The 13,224-nt window shown below is 41.7% G+C and overlaps 1 protein-coding gene across 7 annotated transcripts in view; it reads left to right on the top strand.

The window, feature by feature from the left end:
• Positions 1 to 13,224, top strand: part of CELF2 (CUGBP Elav-like family member 2) — a 525,035-nt gene that overhangs the window by 398,585 nt on the left and 113,226 nt on the right. For all 7 annotated transcript variants that reach the window (XM_036842569.1, XM_036842572.1, XM_036842570.1 and 4 more), the window contains one exon: positions 9,718 to 9,800. In XM_036842569.1, coding sequence (XP_036698464.1) covers positions 9,718 to 9,800 — 83 coding nt within the window. The remainder of the gene's footprint in view (positions 1 to 9,717; positions 9,801 to 13,224) is intronic.

Genomic DNA, 13,224 nt, shown 5'->3' with positions numbered 1-13,224 from the left:
GGTGTCCACATAATTCAGGTACTGAAAGCAGAATGACGGCTCCGTCTGCTTCCGAGGTAATGGCCAGATGGTATTACTTTTTACATCAGGGTGCCCATTATATGAAACTCTATAAAAATAAGCTAATTGGATACGGTTTCATTAAAAGTTGATTTCTGCAGGATGTGGCATTTGTATTGGGTAGCTGTTATTCTCGCTCTGGAAGTCCCACTTTTACATAGAGAGAGAAAAAATTGCTTTGTCTTAGAGAAGACTGTTAGAAGTTTAAAACAGGGGAGGTTTGGGGTATAAAAAGACATTTTCGGTGACATGAGAGGAGGTTGAAGCCGTCTTGAGGATCCTTCAGAGGAAAGCAGAACCTATCAGGGGTGGTTCATGGCAAACTCTCCTATGATAGGCATTAACTTTGAAGGCGGCTGTGAACCATTAGTGATGTGGGTGGTTTTGCCTTTGCTCTGAGCTACTTGTGTGATTGTGGGCTTTTGGCTAGCATGCTATGGGAGGGGGGTGGAGAGTTGGGTGACTCAAGTTAATTAATTGTAAAATTCCTTGATTCTATGGAACAGGCATAGAAGCCAAGAGAAAGATGACACGTTAACTTCCTCTAATTTTTTTTTCTTTTGAGTTTAAAGCAAAAAAAAAAAAAGGATGCAAAACAAAACCCTTTCATCTTCTTGCAGGTTCTTACCATTTAAGGAATTTCTACTTCGCTGCTTTTTAAAATTCTTTTCCTTGATATCTCAGTTGATATCATTACAACCACCTTGGTGCAGCATCCAAGTTCAGAGGGGCCACGATAAGGAAATCATACTAGGGAATACATAAATGTGTTTAGCAGCCAGGGGACTGAATTTTATTATTTTTTTTATTGAAGTATAGTTGATTTACAGTATTGTGTTAGTTTCAGGTATACAGCAAAGTGATTCAGATAGACAGAAAGATAGATAGGTAGATAGATAGATAGTGACAGGTGGATGGGATGGATAGATAGAGTTCATAGGCAGATAGATAGATTGATTGATTCTTTTTCAGATTCTTTTCCCTTACGGGTTATTACAAGATATTGAATAGAGTTCCCTGTGCCATACAGTAGGTCCTTGTTGTTTATCTATGTTATATATAGTAGTGTGTATATGTTAGTCCCATACTCCTAATTTATATCTCCCCACACCTTTCTCCTTTGGTAACCATCAGTTTGTTTCCTATGTCTGTGAATCTGTGTCTGTTTTGTAAATAAATTCACTTCTATTATTTTGTAGATTTCACATATAAATGGTATCATGTAATATTTGTCTTTCTCTGTCTGACTTCACCCAGTATGGTAATCTCTAGGTCCATCCATGTTGCTTCAAATGGCAAAATTTCATTCTTTTTTATGGCTGAGTAGTATTCCATTGTGTATATATGTACCACATCTTCTTTATCCTTTCATCTTTGATGGACACTTAGGTTGCTTTCATGTCTTGGCTATTGTAACCAGTGCTGCTATGAGCATTGGGGTGCGTGTATCTTTTCAAATTAGAGTTTCCATCTTTTCCAGATATATGCCCAGGATCATATGGTAGCTCTATCCTTAGTTTTTTAAGGAACCTCCATACTGTTTTCCATAATGGCTGCACCGATCTACATTCCCACCAACAGTGTAGGAGGGTTCCAGGGGACTGAATTTTAAATGCAGCTTGTAACATCAGTAGCATTATGTGTTAAGTCCCATCTTACATTCCTCTAAAGCAAGCCATGTTTTGAGGACAAAGTAGAAAGAATAAAGAAAGACCTAGGACCATGGGGCCCCAAGTTAATAACAGTGCATTGGATGTGGTTTTTAACCGGCAGTGCCAGTTCTTTTGAGGGGTGGACTTTAGGCTGAGGAAAGCGATCCATCCGTGCTTCTCCAGGGGACCAGTTTGCCTCCTGAAGCATCTGTGTTCTTTGGAAGGATGGCATTTTGCCATTGTCCTTTTCCTCAAGACTCTTGAGGGTCATCTCCTAGACCACTGGAAGGCTACTTCTTTTTTTTTTTTAAGGTCAGTGCTAAGTTTACTTTAACAATTTAATTCAGGGTATTTTTTGATGGGGTTTTTGAACCTGTAACTGCCTTGTAGAAACTGAAAGTCAAGGGTCTTGGCAGTGGGTAAGCCCATGGTTGATAGTCAAAACCTTACTTAGCATGTGGGAGATTCACTTGAGCATAAAGTGCACCACTGAGATCAACAACGTTCAAAGAAGCATGAAATCCTCTACATAGTGGCTGAGATTGGGGGAGAAAACAGATGATAAGAGGAAGCAACAATGAGAAGTCCATCCTCTTTTGACTTAAACTGTGCAACTGACTCGACACGAAGCCACGATCCCAACTGCAGTTGGACTTGTGTAAAGGGAGCACTTGCTTTGCTTGCAAATGTGTAGACAAAAGAGAGCTTCATTCACAGAAAGAAAAAAAAAGCGTAGCAGGTTCAGTCATTTAGCCTCGCAGGGCCTTGGTCTCTTGATCTGACGGCCCCTTAGAATTCAGAGGCAGCCTTTGAAGGAATTTTCAGTTTACACCATGGTGACCCTGTTGCTGTCTTGAATTCAAATACAGCTTGAACTGAATCTCTCTGCCGGGGCTATTCCTTTTTTTTTTTTTAAAGAAATAAATACGTACACAATTCAATCAGCACAAGATTTTTCTGTGGTTGTTTTCAAGTGTTTATTTGTGTAGGTTTTGACAGTGATGCAGATTTCTTGTACGAGATGTTGAGTGACCTTGAGGATGTGGATGACCCCTCTTTATACCCCAGGGACAGAGTTGACTTGGGGAGACAGGTGTCCACGTACACAACACCAGAAGCTCCGAACTTGAAGTACTTTTTATTTTACCAGCTTGGCCACAGCATTGTGGGAAATCATTTTTTCACCTTCTCTCCTCTATCCTCAAGTTGTCTAGTTGCTTGTATTTCAGAAAACATTCCACAGTTTCCCATATTAAGATGTTACTGAAGAGTTGCATCAGAAAAAGTATTAACAATCAGGACTAGAACGTTCCAAAAAAGGCCCTTTCTACCATTTATGGGAGCAACCTTTCAAGGAGAGGGAGCTGGTGGCTCCAGGAGAATCGTGAGGAATGTTCCACTAGACCAGCCATACGTAGGGCTGGCTTCCTGTGCTATTGAGAGTGTAATTGTTGGCATATGATCTGAAATTTCTACCCTGCAGCAGACAAGTGACTATTTCAATAATTGCAAACCTTTCAAGTCACTGACCTCCCATCTTTATACCTGGATTCTTTAAAACCAAACACACAGAGTAAAAAACTACCATGCTGTCCATATTTTAGAGCCAAATACTTAAAGAAAACTATCTTTTTATAAAATGGTGTCTTCAGAGCATCAAACCTTAGTTTCCTTCCTCCCCAATTTGGTAACCTCAGAGAAGTTTCTTGAACAAGTATGGTGTCAGTTTTCTTCAGGGCAGAACTAATTTTAAAATCTGATCTCAGTACCGTTCTCTCAGGCTGTGTCTACACCGCCCTCCACACGGAAGAATGTAAATTAAGTGCTGTTTGACTCAGGACAGGCCATGATATAAACTGGTTATCTCTACATAAGTAGTGCATTTTTTTTCCCCTGTGAGTATTATTACCAAGAGTTTCCAAGTTAGGCTTTCCAAGAGAAACAGCTGTGGTTTGAAAAGACTGGTGATAATCCAGATGGTTTCTTTTAGGATAAGTCTACTTGATCATTTAAAATTAAAGTCTTTCAGTAAAGTTGAGTGTCTTCTTGATGGCTTTAAGTACACTACTTGGGGGGCGGTGTGTGTATGTGTGTATGTGTGTGTAGAGAGACCACTGGCCTGTCTTCTTTGAGGCTTTATCTTCGGAAACAGCAAAAACCTCGTCACAGTGTCTCAGATTATTCAGCAGTGAAGCCAGCAGAATACCTGAGGGAACTTTTTATGGCAGCAGAAAGTATTTGTGAGGAAATATAGTCAGACACGAACTACCCTATTTGGAGTAGGTAGCTCTTGGCGTCTCTGAGGATTACCCTTCTCAACTTACGGTACAAGATGGTCTAATCATATCACACAATTATGATCCTGATGACACATTGCTTTACAAGCTGAACATGGGCAACCAGATCGCTGAACTTGCCAACTTGTGGGAATCGGGCCATCAGAGGCTCCCAGTTCCCCTGGCTCGTTCCCTTGGGGGGCAGCGTCCCCTGGGTGCCTCCTGACCATCCAGAGATGCTCACAGGGAGGCCTCACACTGGTGGCCTTCGCGGTGGGCACTCTGCACCCCAGGACCTTTCTCTCTAGACCTTCTTCCCCGTCCAAACAGATCCGTCTTAAGTGGCCTTCCTAGGGGTCAGCCAGGTGGTCAAAGTTGAGCCGCACAGTGAATTCACAGGGAGATGGTAACGGCCACTGAGCTTTCACGTGACACCCCCTGCAGTATGTAGACTCAGCAGCGTCTCTTGCGGTTCAGTACAGGAGTCATCACTAGTGGGCATGTTAGGCTCTGCATAGGCCTGAAACAGTGATATTTGGTTCTGGAATCACCTCTCGAGTTTTACCCCCTAACCTGTTCTACCTGTGAATTTAAAGAGCCATGGTGAGGCGTAAGGGGATGGGCCTGATAAATAGACATGCAACAGATGGATTTTTTAATTTTTTGCTCCGAAATCCAGAGCTCTTATTAACACAGTGAACTGTTGAAACTCTTGGAAAGTGGGATGCCACGAAGTCACCTGGGCGTGGGACATCATGTTTATCTTTCCTAAGCTGGCTGCTGCCACTGGCAGAAACTCCAGAGCCAGTGGATAAAGGTGGCAAGAATCATAAAGTGCGAGTGCTTATGAGACTGTGTCAGACGGGTAGCGCAGAAAAATGTGAAGCCGCGCAGAGCAGTAACAGGAGGGCTGAGCCTGGCTGAAGCATTCGGCTCTGCGCATCCCCGGCGTCCCCTGGCAGGTGGCTGCCCGTCTGTGACGTGGAGCAGGCCTTGCTCTGCACTCCACAGGCAGCAGGGAAAGCGGATTCTGGGAGCGATGCTGACGCCGGAGGGGTGGTCACCTCGGGTGCACGTCGCAGCCGCTGACCATTGACGAGTGCCCGGGGCTGTTGTCGGCGTTTAACCACCCACCTTACAATGATGTTGGAAGCAGAGCCTGGTGGAGGAGGGAGGTCTGTCCCCTGAATCAGACTGCTGGGCCATCTGGTGTTGCAGCTGACCTGCAAACGAATCCGGTAAATTTCAGACCTGAGTTACAGCTGGTGCGGGGAAATCTAAAAGCCAGGTGGTTCCCTTAACAGCTGTCCATCCAGTTAGGGTAGGCAGGAAAGAAAATTCCAACCCTGTTGCACATCCATGGGTTTTCTAGGATCTAGAGTCGCTCCCTGGCCTTTTGCCATGATAATCACCATCTCAGGGCAAACATTAATGATATTTCTCCCTTCCTGTGTTGAAATGATCTCTGCAGGTCAATGAGTCTAAGATTTTAAGTGAGTATATCAAGTGATTGACTACTAAAAAAGTCTGTGGTTGTTTAGCTGGAAGAGTACTCATAGAAGCAAGAGTCTGTGAAACACATTCTTACTCTGGAAGTGTCCAGACTCATGTCCCATCGGGGGAAAAACACAAATGGCTGACTCTAACATGAATGTTGAAATTGGGAGTATTTCTACCGCAGATTTTCTGATAACTTAATGAAACATTACTTTTATTAAGTCAATTAGTATGCATGCTGAATGAAGTGCAAGACATTTTTAGCCCAAGAAAGGGAAGGAATAATTTTGACTGTTAAAAAAAAATTTATTCTGAATGAAACCCTTTGGTTATATATCCATGTAGGGTTTTTTTTATTTTTTCAGGGGGAGGGAGTGGTAGGCAGACCTGTTTTTTGTGTGTGTTTTTTTTAATAAATTTATTTTGTTTATTTATTTTTGGCTGCATTGGGTCTTTGTTGCTGCACACAGGCTTTCTCTAGTTGAGGCAAGTAGGAGCGGTGGCTACTCTTCATTGCAGTGTGTGTGCTTCTCATTGCGGTGGCTTCTCTTGTTGCAGAGAACGGGCTCTAGGCACGCAGGCTTCAGTAGTTGTGGCACGAGGGCTCAGTAGTTGTGGCTCGTGGGCTCTAGAGTGCAGGCTCAGTAGTTGTGGCGCATGGGCTTAGTTGCTCCACGGCATGTGGGATCTTCCCGGACCAGGGCTCCAACCCGTGTCCCCTGCATTGGCAGGCGGATTCTTAACCAGTGTGCCACCAAGGAAGTCCCCAGACCTGGTTTTTATTCACTGCTTTAGGGGTGATGCAGCTAAAGTAACTCAGGTGTAGAGGAAGTAATGTATTTTCCACTGAGTCATTCAGGAACCGAATGTGTGAAACCAAAAGAAGTCTTGGGGTGAGATTCCCCCAGAGCCCCCATGTTGGTGCGAGTGGTTCATTGCATGAGGGTGCCCAGCTGAGGCTACAAGTCGGGGCAGAAATTCAGCCCGAGCTCTACTCACTGAGCCTTGGGGCTCTGCCCACCTGGAGATGGGATACCTCCTTCAAAGGTCCCAAGTTTGCTTGCCAAGCATGGTGCCTATGGAGCTGAGCTTTTGGGTTGGGGGTTGGTGAGCAGTGAGGGGTTAGGCGTATCACCAGTGGTGTCCAGGATACTCTTCTATGTATTACAACTAGAACTGGAGCTTCAAGGGGCATGTCTTCCAGGGTCTTTGTTTAGATGGGACGAGAGTAAAAGAGTTCAAAGCTATGCACAGTTCAAAGAGGATCTGTAGTGACAAATCCCTGATTTCACCCTGTCGGTTGCATAGGCAGAGTGGACCCTGGATGAAATTGGAAAGAGTTCGAGATTTGGAATATCTTTCCATCTCCCTTCTGTCCATTAAGACTCCTCTCTGCATTCTTGCCCCTCTTCACCCCCATCCCACGCTGCTCAGACATCAGCTTCAAACTTGCCCTTTCTCAAAGCAAAACAAAACAAACACAGAAACCACCTTCTGTTCACTAAGAACCTTGTTCAAGAGGGAAGCACTTGAAGTTGCCAAATTCAAGGTGTAAATAGCTAGGAACAATTACATATTACCTTCCTCAAGGGTAGCATTTTAATACTTAAATAGCAAATGAACTGCACCTTCCCAGTGGAATTTCAGGCCATGGGAAGTGGTAGGGATTTTGTTTGGGTGTTTAAGACAGGAAGGGATTCTTTATTCCTGAGACCACTGTGTGTTGGGTCCACAGTGGCCCAACAACAAGATTCCTTCAGTTTACATCATCTTTATTCTTCGTTGCTTTTATCTTATCATCTGTCATTCATAATTTCCGTTCCCTTTGTCATTACACTGTTCTTTTAGGCCAACCTCAACTTTTCCTTCTTAGCTCTGAGCTTGGCCAGACTGGCATTTGTTTTCCTTCTGCTGAGATCATTCTTCCTTAATTGCCTTCTTTCCAGGCATGCAGACTGCCTTATGACTTCTACTGCATCCGAAATCTTCTATTTTTTAAGTATCACACCCTCAAAATCTACCTGCTTGAAAGCATCAGATTTTGTAGCTTCGATTTTGAAGTTGAAGTTCAGAGCGTCCTCATTGCTTGCTTACCCAGAAGCCAACCCCATAAGCCCAGGAGAGAGAAAGGAGAACTTACTGAGAGTCTGGTTGTTAGAAGCTTTTGGAAGACAGAGATGATGTCTTTCCCTGTTTTTCTTTTCTTTTCTTTTCTTTTTTTTTAAATTTTACTGAAGTATAGTCGATTTACAATGTTGTATTAATTTCTGCTGTACAGCATAGTGATTCAGTTATACATTCTCTTTTTAAATATTCTTTTGCATCATGGTTTTCTTTCCCTGTTCTTCTTTCTGCATCAAGCCTAGGGGAATATAATTTTTCTTCCTCTTAAAGTGATTACAATGGATACTGGAAGCTGGGACTTGACTCTGCTGTTTAACATCATTCCTTGATTTGAAGCAATTCCTATAGCTTTTCTGGACTTAGGTTATGCCATTGAAGCTGGAAATCACACATTAATTTGATTAGTTCAGGAAAAAAATCTACCACCAGGCAGCATGGCCAAATGAACTCTGGTCAAAGAACTCAAATAGCTGAAATGGGAAGCTCATATAAAAAGGAACACTCTGTCTATCTGTGATTCTTTAAGGACACTTCATAATTTTCGTATCCCTCCATCATGCAAATGATATACTTTAAGAGTTTCTGATCCTTGGAGGCATGGAGTTTTTTAAATGCCGAGGAGCTATGATCATACTCTCCTTTGTCCAGGAGGTGGAGGTCTTACATATTTAATCTCAGTAGACTCCAGTGAAACCAAGTATTTGACAACAAGTTTCCAAGTTTTGTTTTTTTTTTTGCCAAATAAGGAGGAAGCATATGCATTTTGGAATGTTTTATGGATGGTATTGTACTTTATTTTCTTCCTTTGAATGAGTTTTGTTTTGAAAAGTAGATGCCAGTGTATGATTTTGAACCTTTGATGGTTTGTGGTGCCAACTTCCTGCTCTCCAGCTGTGCTACGTTTCTTCACTTACATCATTCCCCTAAATAGAGCCAACGTTGATGCTGTAGTGCTGTGAATTTCTCTCATGCCACTTGCTGTACTTGGCGTTTGAGGACCTCTCAAGGCTCTCTGCATCTCTCCAAGCATTAGGATAAGGATCAGGATGAAATATGTACAATCTGGGTGACTGCATCTCTCTGCTTTTTTTTTCAGCCCAACTCATCCAAGGCAGCCCCGGTCAGAGGCAGCATCTTTTTTTTTTTTTAATTTCCAAAGTTTTTGTCCCTTTTTTCTAAGCCTGATTGTGCTAAGAAACTATATGCTAATTAATAGATAATTAACCGGTATCTTCCTCTGGTTTAACCACATATGTTAACCAGTATATTTAGATACAGGTTGAAGAAGGGGTCAGCCATCCTTTAGAATGCAGAAGGAATGTAAAAAGTTTTCAAGACCATTTTCTTTGGTGGAGGGAGTTGGGTGGGAAGAGGGTATATGCTGGTCTCTCTTGGAGGGGTCTTCAGCCTGGACTCCCATCAGCTCTGAGAAACGAGGAATCAAGAGGTTACCAGTTGACATACCACAGCCATATTTAATATACGGGACAGAGTCTGCAAACATGTTTCAGCATATGCCCACCGCATCATAGCTTACTTCCTCAACTGGTTAAAATAGAGTCTTTCATTTCAGCGAACAAACATTGCGTGTTTCATGTATGGAATTTTGCATTATGTACTGTGGTGGAAGTTAAAAAGAATAAAGCACAATCCCAGCTCCTAGGGAGCTTATTATCCAGCTGTCTAAACCTTGGAGTTGAGAAAGTGTTTTAAAAGGGTGACGTTCTGGAGATATCCTTTAAGAAAATTATAGTTAATGTAAGTTTTTGCTATTGTGCTTGTGATTAAGCACTTCGCTGGATGCCGTGGGTGCACCACAAGTCCCACTAACAAGTCGCCCACCACCTCCCGCCCTCGTTCCTGAAGAGCTGGATTCCCGGTAGTTGGTGCACAGTTATGAATTGACTCCCCAAAGTGGGGAAAAGCTAATAAATATGATTTAGGATGAAAGGCGCTGTGTAAATGCTTGAGCTGTTATTACTGTTCCCGTGCACTTTATTTTTAAATTGCGCATCCTTTTAAGTAGATGACTCGTTCGCCCCAGTCTCCATTATATCGAAGCAAAGCATTCACAGAAATTTCTAAAACCTTTTCATTTCTCTCTGTAGGTTGTTGTTTCGTAACATTTTATACAAGAAAAGCTGCACTTGAGGCCCAGAATGCACTGCACAATATTAAAACTTTACCTGGGGTGAGTCGGTTTACTTTTGTACCAAAATCACTTTATTGCTTGAAAATGGTCCTTTCAACTGAAGGTTCTAGTGATGGGCTCTTAGTGCCAAAAATGACTTTGGGCTTTTGAGGTGGGTGTGCTGACCCCACCCCCCGTCCCCCCTGCAGCAGCCAGAGCAGCTGGCCAGCCCCTCAAGAAACGCTGGCATTACCGCTGACAGAAAGACCTCTCAGAGAGCATGTCCCCTGGTTAGAAAATCAGAGTGACCCCACTGGGTCGCAGTGGCTGCAAAGAGTACTGGGTGGGCTGCAGTTTCAAAAAGGGGCGGGGGGGACTCCACACACACACGCACAAGAGGAGCAAATGGAAAAGGAAAAGCTTTTACTCACCAGGAGCCTCTTTTCAAATTTAGTCCTTAGATTTTTCTTTTGAAAGGACAAAAATGTACCCTGCACAGCCATAATATTCAACCTCCTAATGGTTTCTAAACAGTCAATGGTGGTTAACAAAGTCAATGTTTTAATGCCCAATTTGCGGCTTCATGTCGATAGAGAACAGAAAATACAAAGCTTACAATTTTTTTCCATTTCCTTCCCAGTAATATTGGATGCTTGTTACCATTCACTAGAAATGAACTGATGTGGGCTATAGCTACTTCATCAGAATACATGATTGCTGGGGGGCTGTGACAGTTTATCTAGTGTATGCTGGTGTAAATTTCTCTGTGCTGTTGGGATATCTTCCCTGTTGACTCAAATATCAGGGATGAGTTAATTTAATAGCATAATGATTTGTGTAAGTGATAGTGAAGAACCTCTGGTAATCAGTGCTATGTTAATGATTTTATTGAAACCTGGTTTGATAATAGTAAAAGAAAGATAACATGATGTCCCTAATGTTTTCAGGGTATAATTCTAACTTTTTATCATTCATCTGTCGTGCTAACCTATGTACACAAGTCATTTGATACCCTGTCACCCCCAGAAAAGATAGCATTTGTTTAATTCACCTTAGCGCAATTGAAAATTGTATAATATTTTAGTGGCAAGACAGTCAGTAGAAGGTTTTCAAAACATTAGCTTCGTAATAACAAAAAAGTAATAAGTTATGAACCTTGGTCTCAAATCACACCACTTTGGTTTTCCCCTTTTTGTGTGAGCAAATCAGAGAGACAGTGGTTCAGAAAAGGAAGTGTGATACCAGAATTCTCCCTCCCAGTTCAACTTAACTACTTCTCCCTGAAACTTCTAAGGTGGTTTTTAGTAAGGGAGATTTTACTGGGTCTAAGTGCTTTGCCTAATGATTTTTTAAGTATCATTTCAGCTTCATTCTCTGTATAAACGGAATTTTTCCAACGTAAATTCTAGGAGGTTGCAGCGTTAGGTTACATTATTGAACAAAGCAACTAAGTTAAATATTTACTGGCAATGGTAGAAAAATATTTTTTTTATTTTCCAGGCTCCTAATCCAACCCAAAACCCACTTGGTATTCCTTCTTTTAGAAAGAAATACTTTACAGTAATTAGTGTACAAAATCCCTTCTCGGTATGTTTAAAAAAATTACTTGATGATAAATTGTTATTTAGCATTTAGGGTGTATAGAGGCCACATCACATCCTATTTTAAATTAATGCAGAGCTTGGTTAATTTGAGTTCATCACCTCCACTAGGAGGGACATAGCTCTTAACATGCAATTTTCATACGTGAAGATGCTCCCTAGAAACCCAGAAGTAATCTGATGAAGGGGCCATGTTGAAAAACCTACAAATGACTGATGAGTTTGCTCCCATTTGGGACATCTTACTCTGACCCTTTTCTCAGCAAACAAATAGTATCTTCTGTATTTAAAAAAAAAAAAAAAAAATGTTGCCCATGTCTCTTTTTCGCCTTAAAAATTCTACATGCAGAAGTCAGGGATGGTGATTTTGGAAACCCATTATTAAGGACAAGAAATCTGGGGTTGGAAAAGATGGTTTGTGGATTGTTTTCGGCTTTCTTTTTATCCAGTTCAATTTCCTATGCCCAATTACTTGAGGTGGGTTAAATGAAAATTTTGAGAAGTCAGGTCTGATTTGTAAGCTCCTAGCCTTCACAGTGCACACAGTATTGCTACATCTGCCATTTCAAATTAGGTGCATGGGAACAGAGTTCCACATCTTGCATTTATGTATTGCTTTATCTGATCAGCGTCACCCTTAACAGCTCCAGGAAGAACATGAAAGTGGTTTCCTATCAGCTGGGAGCTTTGGTGGGCAGGAAGAAAAGGGACCAGATAAAAGATTAATGCATATTCTTGGGGAAAAAAATATTACAGGGTGCCTTTCTGTTTGATTACAAGCCTTGGAATTAGTCAACATTTCCATAATTCTAAACCAATATACACCTGTTTTCCCACTGTGATGTGAAGGAACAACTTAATTTAACAGAATCCCTGCTGTGCTAAATCTCTCATTAACTACCAAGTGAGTTCGGTAATTTAAAGTTGTAACACTACTATTTTAACTGGTTGCCTTCATATTATGAAATTAATAAGAAATTAATGATGCACTTTGCCATATGCCTTCAATTTCTTTCTGAATAAAAATAAAAGGGATAAAGAAAAATGCATCACCAGCTGACACTTTAAAGCTTTTCTGCTTGTAATCATTTCTCCTGTGGATAAAATCCATTAAAAATGCCCTTGCTGCCTTTTTTTCTAAAGTGTCCACAACTTTCTGTTTAAAACAAGATCAGATAGTGCCTGGTGTTTGGTTGGACGTTTTTTCCCTATTTAATTTTCTTCTGCAGTTGATGTGTTTTGTCATATGCAACTTTTCATCACGCAGCCAAACTTGGTGAATGTTGAGAGACTATCATTCTTGAGAGAAGCAAAGAACTTGGTTAGTATGGGAGAGGAAGAAAACCTGATGGGATGTTCATTTATGCAGTTGGATGTGTCTGCTCTCAGATTTTTATATAAAGGCACCCTTCCTCCCATGTCATGTATGGATTATAGAGACCCTTTCTGTGGTGAGGTATAGGACAAAGCATCTGGGCCTTACTTAGCAGTGCAAAGTCATTAAGGACACATTTCTCAAGCCTGTTTCTTACCATGTGACTGAGAAAGACGCTGGGTCTTACATCCTCTGAAATGCTCAACATAAATCCTAGAAATACACTATTAGAAATTAAGGGAGAAAATTCAGGAGCTCAACACAGGGAGCAAGAAATGAACTTCGGAGGGTGGGGAGGCCCTTCCCCTGGTTTGATCATGCTCTGCTCTAGAAATAGTGGTTTGACACATATGCAACAGATCAAATCTTAGGCACAGTGCCTAATTTATTACTGACATTTCATTAGGTTAACAAATCACTCATGATTATCGGGTGCCTGCTGTGTGCCAGGCAACAAAGCTATACAGTCACACACACGCCCTTGAGATCCCTAGTGAGTCTGTGACCA

The sequence above is a fragment of the Balaenoptera musculus genome, chromosome 2 (assembly GCF_009873245.2).
Source record: "Balaenoptera musculus isolate JJ_BM4_2016_0621 chromosome 2, mBalMus1.pri.v3, whole genome shotgun sequence".
NCBI classification, from domain to species: domain Eukaryota; kingdom Metazoa; phylum Chordata; class Mammalia; order Artiodactyla; family Balaenopteridae; genus Balaenoptera; species Balaenoptera musculus.
This window is presented reverse-complemented; position numbering and strand designations above follow the sequence as displayed.